We start from the raw sequence: 17,352 nt of genomic DNA, 5'->3' as shown, positions 1-17,352 counted from the left end.
TGATTGACAAGAAAGTAAATTAATGATACTGAGGAGAACGACACCTCAGACACAACGGGCTCAAGCAATCTGAGGGCCAGAGCTTTGCAACAGCTGAGAAAATGCAACGCTCTGCACTGAGAGTGCCGGGGAGGACGTACGCAGAATACTATAGAGTCTGTTTGGCAGAAAGCCTTTTGCATCTTTCCTTTTCCTTCATGAACACTTCTTCTGTTGACAGATGGACTGCTCTGGGGGGAGAACGACCTGATGCCTTGAAAGCCTGATGCCAAGCCTAACAAAAACAATAAGACCCCACAGATAGCACCCTGGATCCAAGACAATCTGAGGCAGTTCAGAATACAGCAAATGTATACTGGAAATGCAAAGTCCGTTAAGACTCGGCTCTGTGGGTATGGCAACACTTCACGAAAGTTCAGTAGAAGAGGAGTTCATGAATAATTTTTCCGCTGAACTTAACTTCCCTTTGTTAAATGCCAATATTGTCTCCCATTCCCTCTGATCCTCGTTGTCATGCATTTGCATTTTCACAGACTTGAATTTTGCATTTTGGCTTCTATTCTACCCAGGACAGCACACAAAACACTAGCGGACTCTCCCTACACCTGAAGAAGTGTGCTTGAGCCCAAAAGCTTGCAAGAACAATTTTTCCAATGATTTAGTTGGTCTAATATAAGATAGCACAGCTACCCAACAAACCTTGTCTGCCAGTGTCCTTAGACCAAGGTGGTTACAACCAAACACCCTACTGGCATGCTGAGCACCATACAAAGAGTCTCTACTCTAACGAGCATCCAATTACAGTGGACGCATAGGGCAAGGACAAACAGTTTTGAAAGGGGAGAGGGATCTCTTGCTCCCCTAATGCTCTAACTCTTACACCTGCCTGAGCCTGTAGTGATGTAAGTATAGCAAAACCGCTCTAGCTTTAACCCTGGTTTGTGTAGGATCAAAGTTAGGGTGATCTAGCTCACCCACAAAACTGTAAGTTTTTGAACTTTTCATACGGGAACCCAAACTGCATCTCTGCAGGCAAGTCACGGATGTGGAAACCTCTGCTACATTTTTGGTGAGCTGTGCATCTGGATGGAAACTGTAAAATTCAGCAATTTTAGTTTGCAAACTAGGTTAAAATGCAGGCTGTTCAGCTGAGCTGGCACTGAGTTTTAGGAGGGTCTCATCTGAACCTGGCTTCAAACCCTCACGTAGATGGGGGCAAACGCAGACAGTTGGACTGAAGCCTCACAGACCCAAACCACCAGGGTCCTTGCAGCTCCTCTCCACTCTGTGACCCAGAGATTTAAACAGCTGGTTACTAGTCTAGTGAACATCCCCCCCGGTCAGCAGCTGGACCCCCTCTACCCCACCGCTGCCTGGGAACATACAGCACAGAGGAAACACTGAGGCTATGCAGAGCAGTGGGAAGGAGAAGCATCTTCCAAGCCATGCAGAGAAAACATACAATCTCTCAGCTCCCTCTCCTGCAGCTGAAGCTAGCCTCAGCTGTAATAATACAGATCCATCCGCAGGAGCCAAGGGCAGTCTAAAACACATACCCCACCTACACTAGGTTAGCAAGTGAAAGACGCAGATGAATGGAAAGATCAATATATCTTTAAAACAGGCATGCAGGCAGAAGTGAACTCAGAAGGGCATTTTTAGCTCCCTGGGAAGCAGCCCTTAGGGTTTAATCCTGCCAGGTCCTGAGTAATCCTCAAGGTTTTCCCAATAAGCAGTCAGGGCACTCAGCACTTAGCAGGGTTGAGCCCTTCATGGGAAGGATGTGGCAGCAAGTTTCTCTGCTTAAACCAAATAGAGTTCACGAGCACTCAGACAACCTGTAATGAGCCAGGGAAGACAGACGCACGGAGAGTGAACTGGCATTTCAAGGGGGTCAGCGGGAAAGAGGCCACATGATGGCTTCTTGTTCAAATGGTAGAAATCAGCTAACTCTGGGGTGGGAGCTGGTGACATCACGGAGCTCTGAGATTTCAGGTTTGATCCCCAAAGCAATGCCCAAGACACAGAGTCCACAGGAGTGACCGTCAACTACCCCACACAGAAACATGCTGCTGGTTGAAATGTTTGGACAGCAGCCCTGTCTCAGGCAAAGGCCAGTCAGACATGGGTACATTCAGACCTCAAATGAAAGATCTGCCATGTTAAGAAAGAGAAATGGAGGTGAGCAGAGATCCCAGCAAGTCCGCTGCCCCTGACAAAGCACCTTCTGTTTCTCTCCGGGGCGGAGCGTCAAGAAGAGAAACAGAGCCAGACGAGCAGAGTAAAGGAAACCCAGAGGCCTGTCTTATTGCTTCCCTCTTATCAAGTTCAGACTGGCACCTCTAATGCAGTCGCTCCTAAGGAGACTGGGAGGGAGGGAGGCAATAAACTAACTTTAAACACAAGTCACCTTTTAACATTCTTCAAGCAACAACCTTTTGACCCAAGATTGTTAGAAAATTCCCCCCTTCTCAGTGGTTTCCCAAAGGAATCTGCAGCCAGTACCATGTGAAGACAGCTCTCCGCTCCACCCGCTGTTTGAGGAGCTTTCATTCATTCTTTGAGCCACTGACAAGTTGGACGGTTAGATAAACAGAAAGACACCTGCAGCTGACACGGTATTTATGCCTCTTTGGTTTTCTGTTGGGAGGCAGTCGCAGAGACTTTGGTAGGTTGGCCCATGAGTTAAACCTCTGTGGACTCCAATGCAGAGCATTCTGCAACCTGGGCAATTTTACTCACGACAGGTGGCATTTCTTCATCCTAAACTAAGCTCAGATATTTCAAACATTGCTTTGGCAAGGAAGGAAATACAAATTTATTTAGCAGCATAGAACAGACGTGGGAAAGGAATAAGGATGGAGTTTTGTATCTTAAGCATGCACCTTGGACATGCCATGTTTAAAAGCCTTAATTTGTGGACACATATTATTGACAGACCAATGGACAAACCACAGTTGGTCCAAAACATACTGAAGTCAACACAGAAACTCCGACTGTCCTCAATGGGCATTTTGTCAGGTCATTATATTGCAAAAACCTGTGGGCAGCTGGGATTTTGTAGGTGTTACTTATATGTCTGCACGATAGACTGCAGGGCAGGGCAAAGACACCTGAGCCAGTTTTAAATCCACTAGCTTGGTTCTAGCAGGAATCTACACACAGCAGCATGAAATACATACATGTTTAATTATCCAGCTAAGTAGGATAACCGAACCCACACTACTGGCTCTGTGGCATGGTGGCCAGATTGTTTATGGGACCTGAGCTAGTTGAGATGACCTAGCTTGGATGACCTCTACCAGGCAATGTAGTCTAAAGTGTACACATAACCCTTAGCCTCTCCACTGCAATCTCTCAGATCTTTGCATCCTCAGGGAAGAGACTCCTTTGTATGCACTGCTTTACACCTATTGCACTGAGTCCTGAAGCAGTGGTGTGAGGCAGTGAATATAATTCAAATTCGTGTCCCACGTGGCAGAAAGAAGAAAGGGACCGAGGAAGTAAGAACGAATTGCAAGGGACTATTCCACAATACTTCAGAGGGTAGAGCTACCACAAGCTGCCCAAATGATATTAGTGACTGTCTGTATCCCAGTGATCTCTTTTAAACTCCAATGGAAAGCTGTGATCAAGAGTAGTTAGTACTGACAGCTTTTTCCAACATGTGCAAAATGCATCAGATTCAGCTGAAAAGGGCATTACAGGAAGATCATCATCCTTTCCCTTTTTGTAACACTGGCAAAAAATAAATAAATAAAAGAATAACTATTTGGGCATTTTTGACCAGCAACAAAATGCCCTGTAGCTCCTCATCAATATGGGCAGCAATAAGCATCAAGAAAGCTGAGGCTGGTCTTTTAATTACCCTAGTGATTTCTGTGTACACCCCAGTACGATCTCCCCAGTCACATCACTGCAAGTTGTTCAAGCAAGCAGGAAAACCTACTTTTCCTGCACTTCACAGCACTGCTCCATCTTTCTCAGAACCAATGACACCACAAATACCCCTCAGCGTGTGCGAGTGTGTGCACACACGTGCACAAAGGTGACTGACATTCACAGAAAGATGCCATATTTGGATGAAAGTAGAAGGACTTACCATCTTCGTGCCCCTCTCTGTTCCTCCGCCGATGTCTGTCTCGTCGGTGGCTAACAACCGACTCTGTTCCTGTTTCATTGTCCAGTCCATCTCGGCTGCTGGCGGCATTTGGGCTGTGACAGAAAAGATGGAGGATAACAAACTGGAGTCATTCGAGACAACCCCGCTACTGCATTTAGCACCCTGGAGAGGTGCTGACTCTCTAGCCCCTGGGAACAAATACATAACGCAGATACAAAGGCAACCTGCTGGGAAAAAAAGGGTCCCTGAAAAAAAGGTCGTTTGCCCTCGCACTTATTTTGGCATCCCCACACAGCTTGCAAAACCTCCCAATTGAGAGCACATAGGAATCAAGAGTTGGTTGTAAGTTTGTCTAATAGTGACAAGCTGGGGGTAGTAGTGAAGAAGCAGTATTTGGGGAAGAAGCAGTAGTTAGGGCAGGTGCTCTGAAAAGAGGACAGTGACCATGAGTTAGACTCTTCTGCTCAGCTCTCCCTTGGGTATTTTACACTGGAGTCTCGTTGCAGGAAACACATGCCATCTGCTTGGCCAATTCTACTGCAGCTCACCACCTTGACTGCTCATTCACCCAGGGAATGGGACCCTAGCCTTGCTGACAGCAACCTGGGCTGGGCTACCAGCTGCCTGGGAGCAGAATGGCATAAAGCAGAGCTTATTGAAGATCCCTTCCTGCCACCTGTCCCTGTCCCAGTGCTAACCCTCATCTTCCACCAGTCCCTGCCTTCTCCCTGCTGGTCCTCAGGGTTATGGCAAGAGCAGAGAGCCAGGTTGAGAGAGCAGCTTCCAAGAGTAAGGGGTCTGTGACAAAGGAGACAAGAATCCAGTTGGGGCCCACCCCAACCAAATCCTCACCCAGCCCCAGCTCTCTCTTCTGGGACAGCTTCTTTTAGGATCCAAGTTTGCCACTCCAAGCTTTTCAGCTGAGCTGCTGGGATGTAATCCAGGTAAAGAGGGAGGGTGAGGGGGACATTGTGGGGTGAATCTGGACAAATACCAAGTCAAACAACATGAGCAATACTGGCTCCCTATTCCTGGCCATCAGGGGGCTACTGCTCAGTCCTTCCAAACCAGGATGCCCGTCACGCCCAATTTAAATATCTGAATTGAATCAAATGACAGTTAGTTTGACAGACAGCCACCATGGCTGTAATACATAGCACTGTGTCTGTAACCCCATTTATTTGCAACCCATCTGTTGAGACCACCGCTGAGGAAAAAGAATGAACCATGACAAAATGGAGTTGGCCGAAGCAGAGGAGAATGCTCTTTTTTTTCCCTCCTGAACAGCATTAGCCTGTGCTATACACATCTCCCTTTGGGCTCCGTGTGTTTTATAGCTCTCTATCAGTCTCATGTTTCATAAATGGCATTGAAGCATTCGTGGGGAAGGCAATAAGAAAAGCCTCCCAGAGGGCTCACAGGGGGCTGTAAGCTCATTTTAATGGACTGGTCTGTGGAAAGTGATCCACAGCACTCCTGAAATGCAGCCAGAATGTGATCTAACATGCCTCTCACCGAGGATTTCCCTTACAGTGGGGGAGCAGAGGACACTGCTCCTGCTCTCTTCAAGCACCTACTCACCAAAGCAGCCCCAGTTCATGGACGTGCCATGCAGCTGTGGTTTGCATTACCTGCATCACAAATTTGTCCGAGCTATGCTGATAATGCTGACGAGCTGACACTGCGCTTCTCTAGAGAAGCAGCGATTGGGGTGGCACTCTACAAGGAGGGCAGTGGATGAATGACGCTGTCTTTCACTCGCACGTCCCCAAGGTGTTTGCACTGGAGTCTTGTCGCTGCAAAAAACACAACTAACTAGGTATTTAAAGGACCTTCATCACAAGATCTTCATCACAGTGCTCCAACTCTGCCCCTTCTTCCTCCCTGCCAGCAGCTAAATGGAAATCTCTGTTCCAAGGACAGATAATGGGATGATAAATTTCAGAGAGGCCACAATAAATGGAGTTAATGATATTATGGGAGTACTTTATTGATTACGTTGATTGAAAAAGGAAAACTATTGTACACCCTGACAAAGCTGAAGAGCATACATGTAACAGGATCCCAGAGGACCTAAAAGACCATTATATGGACATCTATTTAACATCCCTGTTGTGCTGCTTCTTTTCTTTTGCATTTCTGTTTGATGTGCTATACAACGGTGAACTCAAGTAACACCATCAAATGTAACAAGTCAATATACTTAATCACTCAACTGTGCCTTCCACCTACGGCCCTCAGAGCATCTTACAAGCACTAATTAAGACTCCTTGCCTCTGTATGGTAGAGGAAAGCATTATCTCCATTTTATATATGGGAAAGCTGATGTCAGGAGCGGTTAAGTGATGTATCCATCACAGAATCAGGAACAGTATCAAGGAGTTGGGACTCCCTGTCCACATGGTAATCGCCACATCCTTCTGACCTCACTGGATATGCCAGCCAGTAATAAATGAGTCCTGCTCAGTCCCCAGGCAGGAGGCAAAAATTCCTTTTAGATCCTGGAAGTTTGCCCTGGGCGTAAGGGATGCAGTTTTCCAAATTAAATATGGCCACCAGCTCAGCTTCTGCATTCACCAAAGAGGCTCAGAGAGTCTGTAATATTTGGATACTGACTGAACTGGGAACCCTGTACCTTTTGGTTTCTCTGTTAACATATGGTGGGGGCTTAGGAGAGCTGGGGTCTATTCCCTATAACCTTAGAGGAGTTACTTAGCTGCCCTGTGCCTCAGTCTTTCCCTCTGTGAATTGGGGATAATGTCATGTTCCCAGCTTTAAGGAAGTAAATACTAGTAGTAACCTATAGAGGTGCCTTTTAGAGATTGTGAGAGTCTGTCCCATGGAAGTGATGAACCAATGCCAAGGCGACCAAAACCACTGAGCTCTGCACAAGAGTGGGCATAACTTAAAGATGAGCCGTGACAAGTCGTACATTATTTTGGCAGGGTACTGCTGCTGAAGGCATCCCCCCACCTTCTCATACAGGCTGAGGATCTGCTGGAGATGCCCCATCACACTGTTACACAATCATGTGCGCGAATTGCTAGAGCAACCCACGCACTTCCACTGGACATCACAGGACACAGACATCCAAGAGACCCTACCATTCTCCCTGCCACCAAGGCCAATTCTTTTAAGAGCATCAAAAAACATGCATTGCTTTCATGAGAAAAAGCCTGCGTCTAACCTGCTGTTTGTTTCTCATAAAAACCCACACCACCAGTTAAGACTGCATCTTTACTCCAACCCAAATGGGGGATGACAGAACCCACCGTTGACTTTCCTGTGTTGAGGTTTAGAGAGACTACACCGACAGGCTGGGAATATAGCTTCTGAACCCTATAGTTCAGTGCAGGTCTCAGATGCTTCAGTCCTGAGTAACTGCTCCTGTTCTGCGCCCCCCACAACCCTGCCCGTGGACCTCAGTCCTGACCAGCAGCCCTTCCTGACCTGCTGAGGCGAATTATTATGTAGCCTAACCTGACAGCTGTGCACCTGAGACTAATAAACTCACTGTTTTTGTGTCCCAGGCAGGTATGCGCTGAGCATGTTTGCAGGCAATAAGCTACGCTGCACTTGCTGAACTGCACTAGCTGCACGCCCTGGCACTTGCCATTCATGAACTGAATAACGTGAAAATATCTACTGCACCCATTATGGAACGCAGGCCCCGATTCAAAAAAGCACGTGCTTGAATTTTGATCAAGCCAAAGGGGACTTCAGGCCTGTGTTTTAGTAGTGGCCCAAACAGGCCTGCATTTGTTTGGGTGAGTTAACACAGAAAGGATGGAGGAAAAAAAGAATGTGAGAGACCTGGGCATTACTAACAGAGTAACACACTCCCTTTCTTTGTCCCTACACAAAGCTGGGCATCAGGAGCTATGCTTGCAGGGCCTAGCTGGCTTTTATCAATTAACCTCAGCAGCACCATCTAGTGACTACAGGCTGTTACCATGGATCACAGAGTGATCCAGCACACACAAAGGCTGCAAGAAAAATCATTGCCTTGGAAGTGAAATGCTGCTCCTCTTATCTCCCATTGCTGGGCAATTCAATTAGGTTTGTTTTCCAGTAAATACTCCCTGGAGATGTACGTGAACACAAGCGTGTTGTGGGGCACGCAAGGGTAGGTGGAGCGTGCCAGATCCTTAATCAGTGTAAATCAGCACTGCTCCTTGAAGCAACTGAAGCTACACTGATTTAGAACAGCCGTCTCATCTGAATGACTCCAGTTCACTGTGCCAGGCTCTGAGCAAAGCCCACATGTGGGTGCAAAGTACAACTGAGTTAGTAGGGTTATAAAGAATCAGAAGTCCTCATTCCTGAATGTATCTGACTTCACAGCACCCGCAAAGCAGTGCGGTGCTAGCAGCCCCATTTGGCAGGTGGGGAACTGAGATCCAGAACAGCTTGGAGCCAAATCCGTAAAGGTCTTTAGGCTCCTAACTCCCCTTGGCTTTAACAGGCATTGGGCACCTAAGGAAAAGTCTAGCCCCAAGTGCATTGCCTAAACTCACACAGAAAGGCAGAGCAAACAGCTGAACCTACATCCTCAGAGATGTAGGGTTCAATTCTAGCCGCAGGACTGTCCTTCCAGTTGAAACCAAGTGAGACGGTCCAAAGCAGCATGTTATTTCTGATATGCTGACTGGGCTAAGGTGCTTGTGGTGCTCAGCATCAACAACCTGATTCAAATGCAGCAAAAGGCAGGAAGAAGCAAAACACCCTCTTTCAAATTCAACCAAAAACAATCAAAGAGTCAAGACAGGTCAAAAACTCAATGCTGAGTAGACAGCTGGTTGAGATCACCGTTTATCCCTCTGGCCGGTATCACTACACTGTTGCCTCGCATCCTCTGCCAACAAGCCTAGCACATCCACCTTGTCTCCTGTCTTTCATAGATCATTAGGGGCTCGAAGGGACCTTGCAGATCACTGGGTCCACCCCCCGCTCTAGGCAGGAAGACAACAGGGGTCAAGTGACCCCAGCAAGGTAACTGTCCAGTCTGAAAACCTGCAGGGTAGGTGACTGCACCACCTCTGGAGGGTCACCCTGACTGTGAAGGAGTTTTTCCTGGTATTAAGCCTCAAGCAGCCTTCCAGGAGTTGGTATCCATTGATCCTGGTCTTCCCCAGAGGTGCCCTAGAAAACAGTTGCTCACCGAGCTCCTGATGCACTCCTCTGATATAGCCGTAAACCGCTATCAAGGCCCCTCTTAACCTTCTCTTCTTTAGGCTAAAGAGGCCCAGGTCCCTTAGCCTTTCCTCGTATGGCTTGCCTTGCAAGTCCCTGATCATACAGGTGTCTCTTCTCTGAACCTTCTCAAGTTTTTCCACATCCTTATCGTAGTGCGGCACACAGAACTGGACGCAGTACTCCAACTGCGGTCTCACCAGCGCTGAGTACAGCGGGAGTATAACTTCCATAGTTTTACATGAGATGCATCGGTTGATGCATGCCAGCGTGTTGTTTGCCCTGTTGGCCACCGTGTCGCACTGACAGCTCATGTTCATGTGGTGATCAATCATTACCCCTAGCTCCCTTTCAGCTGTGGTGCAAGTTAAGCTGCCACCTCCGAGCCTGTATGCATGTTGAGAGTTATTTGCCCCCATATGGAGCACCTTACATTTGGAAGTGTTAAACTTCATCTGGTTCCAGTCTGCCCAACTCTCGAGTCTGTCCAGGTCCGCCTGCATCAGCAGCCCACCTCCTGGTATGGCCACACTGCCCCATAACATGGTGTCATCCGCAAACTTGGCCAGCGAGCTTTTCACTCCGCCATCCAAATCATTGATAAAGATGTTGATGAGCACCGGTCTAAGCACAGACCGCTGAGGGGCACCACTAGCTACTTCACACCAGGAGTTCATGAGAACTCTGAGTCCTACCCTGAAGCCAGTTTTCCACCCACTGAACCGTTGAGCAGTGGAGCCCGCAATCTTCCCATTTTCCCACAAGGATATTGTGGGATACTAGATCAAAAGCCCGCTGGAAGTCTAGGTGTATAATGTCTACCTTGTCTCCCTTCTCCAGGTGGCGAGAGACCTGGTTTTAGAAGGAGATGAGAATGTTTGGATGCCTTATGTTTGGATATTTGAGCACATAAATGTCTTTTGGGGGAAAGGGGGGGTTATGAGTGTCTAGAGCAACTGGTACAGAGAGGCCCTCAGCTATAACTGGAGCTCCACGGTGCTACAGCAAAAGAGAAAGGATGTGGGGACCTATAGATATGGACCATCACTGGATACACTGAAAAACATCCATTTGAAATACGTACATCTAAAAATAAAAACTGTAAGTGGCATTTATGAGGTTTGAGGTGATATCCCAACATACAATAACACTGAAAAGGACATAGTTCTGTAATGGATCACCAGCTTAACAAGACACTTCAGCTTCAAGGTGAACACAAACCTTGGATGTGTAAGCAGGGGGATATCAACTGAAAGCAAGGAAGGGGCATCACCTCTGCATTCAGCTCCAGGGACCGGAGCAACTTGTCCAGGTCTTCCAGCCACACTTCAAAACCAATAGTGAAAAGTTGGAAAAGATTAGGGAAAAAAGCTACAAGAATGACCGGAGTGTGTGGAAAATATGCCTTACAGAGCTGCTCCATCTGTTTCACTTATTGAAGGGAAGGTGAAACTCAGTGTTGAGTAGGCAGCTGGTTGACCACTTTATCACTACCTAAAAACAACTATTTCTGATAGGAGATGGCTTCTTAATCTACCAGAAAATGACAGAAAGCTGAAGCTGAATAAATTTGGATGAGAAATAAGGTACACGTTTTTAATACCAAGGGTCATTAACCACCAGAACAGCTTATGTTAGGATGTGGTGGATCCTCCGTCTCTAAAGCGAGACTGGATAGCAGAAATTACAAGCTCAATGCAGAGCTAGTCTAGCCTGGGCTGTGCTGGAGATCAGCGCACACTGTCACAATGGTCCCTTCTGGCTTAAGAAATAGAAAAACTAAAAAACAGAAACATGTTCACATGGAGAAAGAGGCATCAAGGAGGACACAATTCTACTCCGGGGGCTCTCTCTTCTCCGCAGAGGCACCCACACTACGTACTTGGGAAGCCTAAGAGGCAACTGGCTTGCAAGTGTAGATACCCATCAGTGACAGGCATAAGGAGGCTGCTGTTCCTATTGAATTCCATGGCAAACCTCCTTCAGCAGTGACCATGCCTTTCAGGGAAAGGACTCAAACATAGGCCAAGTCTTTCAAACAGGGTTTCTGCCAACCTTAAGTCAATTCACAGCTTTGCTGAGGTCCTCTCCTCAACAGATGGTGAGCATTACAGCACTGTCCCCGTTGCCCAGTGCCAACACCATGACAAATATACTTGGCAGCAGACACAGGTTTGTGCAGGAGCAGGCCACGTGCCCAATGGTTTCTCTTTCCTCCCACTGCCACACACATCCTCACAGCCTCATTAGGCCAGTGTCCCACTGGCCCATGAAAGCCATGGTTTTTTCCTGTCCTAGTTTTCTCCCCTCCGCTGTTTATTCATCCAGCTGGCAACTCCCTCTCTCTACAGTGAAGGGTCTAGATGGGCCTAAGTCTAATAAACCTACATCTTCTGCATGCTACCCTGACTCTCTGGGTGACTTTGGGTTAGTATAAGTATTGAACTCTGGGTCTTTGCTTCCCTCTTTATGAAATGGGGACACCTGGCACAGACAATTCAGGGGAGCTGCTATTCAATAGGACATAGCTGCAAAGACCTGGGAAGGTGGCAGGTGAAACAGCAGAGCAGGAGTTTATTCAATAACAACTTCAAAACGCGGGGATACCAACTGGATCCTGCCTCTGAAGCATGTGCGATTATGAGCCACAATTTAGTAAAGCCTCCTTAAATTTTAACAGTTGCATACAGGTTAGGAAGACAAAGAATTAGTTATACTTGGATCATGTGACTGCAAATCACAGGCTGCTCCTTGCCAGAGGAAAGCAAACCTTGAACACGAGAGGGCAGTGCAACCCTTGAAAGCACTGCAGCATCAGGCCAGGGTTACTGTTCCCCAGTATTTCTCGCCCCCTCTAGAAGGCAGGAGGGCGCTTAGCCACAAGAAACATGCAAAACAAAGAGGCTCTCCCAGGCCATGGGCATCCCAGGCCACAGGATGGAGGAAATGAGCAAGCACGGCAGGAACTCAGACTGCGTTTGCTGCCATCCTTGCCCGCGATCTGGGAACATCAGCAATGCAGAGCCAAATATGAGGGGCAGGGCCAGAAGAGGAGAAAATGGAACAGATGTTAACCCCTCTGTGCCAGGGCTGCCGGCCATTCCGGCTCTCGCAGCACAAAGCCTGATGAAGGCAGGAAGGAAGATGTTGCAGCATCAGCATCCATGGAAGTGGATAAGCAGGGGAACTCCATCTGTCAGGCAGGAGAAAAAGCCAGCAGCACTGAATGCTCTGCCAGCTTCCAAGAGAAAAAAATGGGCTAACTGTTCACTCAAGGAACTGTTTGCTTAATAAGTCTTAGTAAATGCTGGGCAGGATTGTTCAGTCCAGTAAGAGAAGCAAGGCATCTCTGCATCAGCACCAAATGTGGAGCTGATAAAGACTGCAGGACTAATAGCCTTGGGGACCAGGAGCTCCTGTTTGCTGGAAGACAGGCAATACAGTCTGGTGCTTAAAGCCTGGAGCTGGGGTTCAGGAATTGTGTGACCTTCCAGCAAGTCACGTAGCATCTCCCTGCCTCAGTTTCCCCATCTGTTTAAAATCTCAAGCTAATACATGCTGATCAATAGGTGAGAGAAATTAACTCTTTCTTGATAACTAAGGAAGGATTCCAGCCACCCAAACTCCTAGCTGATGGGGAGTCAGTCACTGTTATAGGAAAAGGACAAGCTGCAAAATTCAGATGCCAAACTCAGCAGTTCTAGACTTCAGTCCAGGCCCAGATTTAAGTATATGGGGCAGACTATCAAGCCTTGGGGGAAGTGCTTGAGGGCTCATGGAATAGTTTGGAAACAATACTAGAGATCTGAAAAAAGCATATAAAATACTGGGAACAGAATCCCGCTCTCAGTCCCCACCCCAGCGTAACTCTATAGGAACCGATGGAATTACTCTCACCCCGCACGTATAGCTGACATAATTAGGCTGCTATTTCATGCAGACACACCCGAGCCAGGGGAGGTACAGTCAGAGGTGTTAGTGTGCGCACACATATGTGTATGTGCGTGTCAGGAGGGAGTAAATTTCCGCTCCATAACAATATTCTCCTGCCTCTATGCACTGCATAATTATATATAACATAATAATAATAAATGGCTGTCACCCATGGCTCCAAACGGCATTAGCATTTCGCCCCCTTCTCAACTCTCCCAAAGTGGGTTTTCAAATGACAAGTGATAGGAGGCTAATTTCACCTGAATGTTCTCAGCCATCCTTTATTTTTATTCCCCAAATCTAATGACCACATTTTAATAGAAATAACAAACACGTGGTGCATAATGCTGAGAGGCATGTAACATGACATGCTGTGAGCCTGAAGAGCGATGTGGGGAAGGAGCCAGGTGAGAATTTAGTACCCTGTGATTAAAAATAACTTGGTCTTACTGGAACGAAGGAGGGCGCGAGTCTCCAATGCCGCCTGTTCTCTCGATGGGAGGTGGGATGTCTGTGTGGCTCTCGGTGCACTGGGAGCCCGTGTCAGAGTGAGAGCTTTCAGCCAGGACCAGCTGTAAAAAGAGAGGGGAGAATTAGATCCACTTGTATCGGGTCCCCATGCTGTGATGTAAAGTCGCCACCTACCACTCATTGTGCAATCCAGGAATGTCTAAATAAAATCAGAGGGAGAGAGGGGCTTGGAACTGAAACTTGTAGGATCTCTGCCAGCCTTTCACTGAGTCTAGATCACTTCAGGTCTAAATATGACAGAAAATAACACTCACGGTTTGCACAAAGCTCCCAAGAGCCCTTGCCTAGTGCAAATGAAGCAGAAGTTTCTGGGTAGGGCACACATTGCATTGAACAAATTTTGTTTTATGACATCCTTCGAGTTTCCTAAGGAAACCTGGGACCCTTGACAGAACACCTGGGTGGAACCAAGCCTCTGGACCCCGGCAGGCTTTGAGGAACCCTTGAGAAATGTGCATGCATGAAATGTACTGGGGAACTCACCCTTCTCCCTGCCGCCAGTGTGACCAGTGGTATGATGATCTCAAACCAACACAAACCCCATGTGCAAAATCAAAATCCTCCAAGCCCGAGGATTTCCTCTCTAAATTCACAGGGCAGGAGCTTGTGCTCCAGGTGCTAAAGATATAGTCTACGATGATTTCTTAGATGCATCATCCTGGACTTTGAGCAACTTTGGAATCTGGTCTGGATCAGGATCCACATTCTGTGGCTCTCCATACTTCCATAAAGGGCCTGGATAAAAACCACCAATCCAAATACCTGCTAAATTAAGGAAAGGTCTGAAATCCCAATCCCAGCCCAACTCTCCCGATGTCAGCCCATTCAGGTTACAACAACTAATATTCCCTCAATATATGGCTACCAGAGAGGGAGGGTCACTTCCCAGTAGATCTGTAACCACAGTCCAACAGGCAAAATGTCTGGACAACTTCACTAAGCAGAGTATCCTTAATGATTTTGGGTATTTGTTCTTCCTTTGCAGGGTGTGTGCTCTCACTGGCCTGTAATGGCCTGAAGTCTCCTATAAAACAATGTTGCTATAACCACTGCCTCCAAAACCCCTCTGCCACAGACATCTGCATTCACAGAAGCTAGGGGCTGCTGGCAGGCAGCCAGGCAAGGTAGTAAGAAAGGATGCAAAGGACTCAACACAACGCTCACATGGAAATGGGTAATTGGAGAAAAGCTATAGCAATCAATCTTCTCACCACTAATAACAGGCATCCAGATACAGCCCGGTGTGCTCGGGGCTTATTGTGCATTCCAGTCTCATTACAACAGAGTGTAAATTTTTCAGATAATGGACCAAACACCACAGCTTTATTACTTCAACTTCTTATCAACGTGATCAATCACTAAAGAAACTTCCTGGAGATGGGTAAATGGGACACTAGGGTCACACAAGAGCCTGATTGCACTTTATCCTGCCTCCATTAAACTCAGTGAATAAAATGTCCATTAGCTTCAGCGTGCGCTAGGGCTGAGCATCGTTTGGAAACGCACATGATCTGAGCTCTGTTCCCGATTCTTCCAGCGAGCCTGTGCAAGCTCAAGTGACTCAATTCCTCCCCGTGCCTCAGTTTCCACAACAGTGAGAGGAAGTCCGTGTTTACTTCCTTTTGCACAGTAACATTGTGCGACCAATTCAGTGTCTGTCACGCAATTAGTAATCCTGGGGTGGAAGGAGCCATCCGCTGTGTCACGCACTGATATAATAAAACCAGAAGTGCTTTGGCTACACCTTCTGTTTAAATCAATACCTCAAATCTGGGGTCACAGATTTCAGAACACTGGTTCACAGGGTCATCCAACTTCATTTCCGATGGGGACTGGCAAACGAGAGGACCAGTTTCCCACCCCAAAATAACATGGCAACAAGCCTTGCTTCTAAGATAGGCAAACTGTGGCATTCAGCTGGAGAATGAAGGAAACAAACAGGTTTGACAATTTGTTCTGTTCTTTGCCTCAAGTGAACTGCAAACCCTCCCAGTTATAAGAACTGATTATTATTTATACATTAAAGTGGCGCCTGGTGGCCTGAACAGAGATTAGGCATCAATTGTCCTACAGGCACCCAGTTCTCCTTCTGAAGAGCTTAAGTTCCAAGTAGACTAGAGAACAAGTGGGAGGAAGGCAACGGTATCAGCAACGTTGTCCAGGGGGGAGACTGAGGCACAGAGAGATGAGGTGACTTTCCCGAGGTCACAGAGGGAGTTCATGGCAGGGCTTGAATAAACCCAGACCTCCCAAAGCTCCCATGCATTATTCTGATCATAAAAGACTGCCCTTCCTCTCGCTTTAGTGTTGAATATTTTGCCCAGCAATAGGGAGAACTTGATTAACCAGAAATGGGATGATAGCCAGCCAATACACAGGCTACCAGGCATGTGCAAAATGTTAACAATCCCTGACCGCTGCCAATACAAGCTATATTTGAACCAGTGACCTAGCAGTGAAGGGGCCCAGATCTTATTACCTATCTCCTGAGCCATCTAATCCCGTTGCATGAGTCCCTTTAAACAACACGCTTAAGAAGTCTTGTAATTAAGTAGATGCACTAATACCAACGCAGCTTATCACCCCACACTAAGAGGCAACAAGGTCTCAGCTTCTCTTTTTATAGAAAGAAGTGTGCACAAGAGCTAACACAATGTGAATGATCCTGACTGTAATTGGTTAATTCATCAAGGCTAATCCTAATATAATTCTTGCGTAAATACTAGCTGTCAGGATAAGGAGAGCAGGAGGGAAAATGGAAGTCCTGCAAGGCAGCCCGGACTCAGACAGGGAACATATCACAGAAAGGAGTGGGAAAGACAGAGGTGGACGACAAGGAACAACTTGCAGATGAAATGGCTCTCTGGAACGGCACAGAGCCAGTGACATTATTCATCACCCACGCATCACCCAAAAAGTGACGGCGCCAATATTGAAGGGACAGATGATGCAAGTGGCCTAATAACGTGGCAGCTGAACTTTCTGTATTTATTTATTCTGCATGGGGAAAGTTAATGGGAAAATATTTAGAAGGCACATCGGCATTACAGGAAAACGAGCGTCTTCCAGAGCAAGGGGTCTCCCCTAAGGAATTCTGATATTGGGGACAGCATTTGCACAATAAACCAAGAAATACATATAAACGAGGCAGAGATGGGATGTAGACAAGATGCGAACACTCCTCGCGCCTCCTCCCACTCCCAAATCCCAACGAGGTCTTCAAACAAGTCGAGCTGCATTTGCTTCAAAGCAAGAAAACGCAGTATGTTCTCAAGGCTTTCTGCTGACAGGAACGCTGGTCCCAATTATCTGCAGATTGAGCCAAAAGACAGAGAGGCCAACCCAAGGTCACTCTCTTCCTAGGGGAAAAGCAAAACAGAAAGAAGTATGGTATCTCACCTGTCCCGCTGGTAGGACTGACAGCCACCTCTGGCAGTCCAGCGTTGCACCTTGACAAGGTAATTGTGCCAGCAAGACGCCCTCAGCACACATCCAAGAGCTTCAAAGCTGCTGTCAACACAGCCACGCCTTAGGGACAAACTCTACGCAGCTGAGATCTTCCCAAAGGGAGG

The 17,352-nt window shown here is 47.2% G+C and overlaps 1 protein-coding gene across 2 annotated transcripts in view; it reads right to left on the bottom strand.

The window, feature by feature from the left end:
• Nucleotides 1-17,352, bottom strand: part of DVL1 (dishevelled segment polarity protein 1) — a 174,472-nt gene that overhangs the window by 60,777 nt on the left and 96,343 nt on the right. For both annotated transcript variants that reach the window (XM_090024159.1, XM_090024160.1), the window contains exons 3-4: nt 13,700-13,821; nt 4,103-4,215 (exon numbers count right to left, since the gene is read on the bottom strand). In XM_090024159.1, the coding sequence (XP_089880285.1) occupies nt 4,103-4,215; nt 13,700-13,821 (235 nt within the window). The remainder of the gene's footprint in view (nt 1-4,102; nt 4,216-13,699; nt 13,822-17,352) is intronic.

The sequence above is a fragment of the Crocodylus siamensis genome, chromosome 12 (genome assembly GCF_052110815.1).
Source record: "Crocodylus siamensis isolate JL-2025a chromosome 12, ASM5211081v1, whole genome shotgun sequence".
Taxonomy (NCBI): domain Eukaryota; kingdom Metazoa; phylum Chordata; order Crocodylia; family Crocodylidae; genus Crocodylus; species Crocodylus siamensis.
This window is presented reverse-complemented; position numbering and strand designations above follow the sequence as displayed.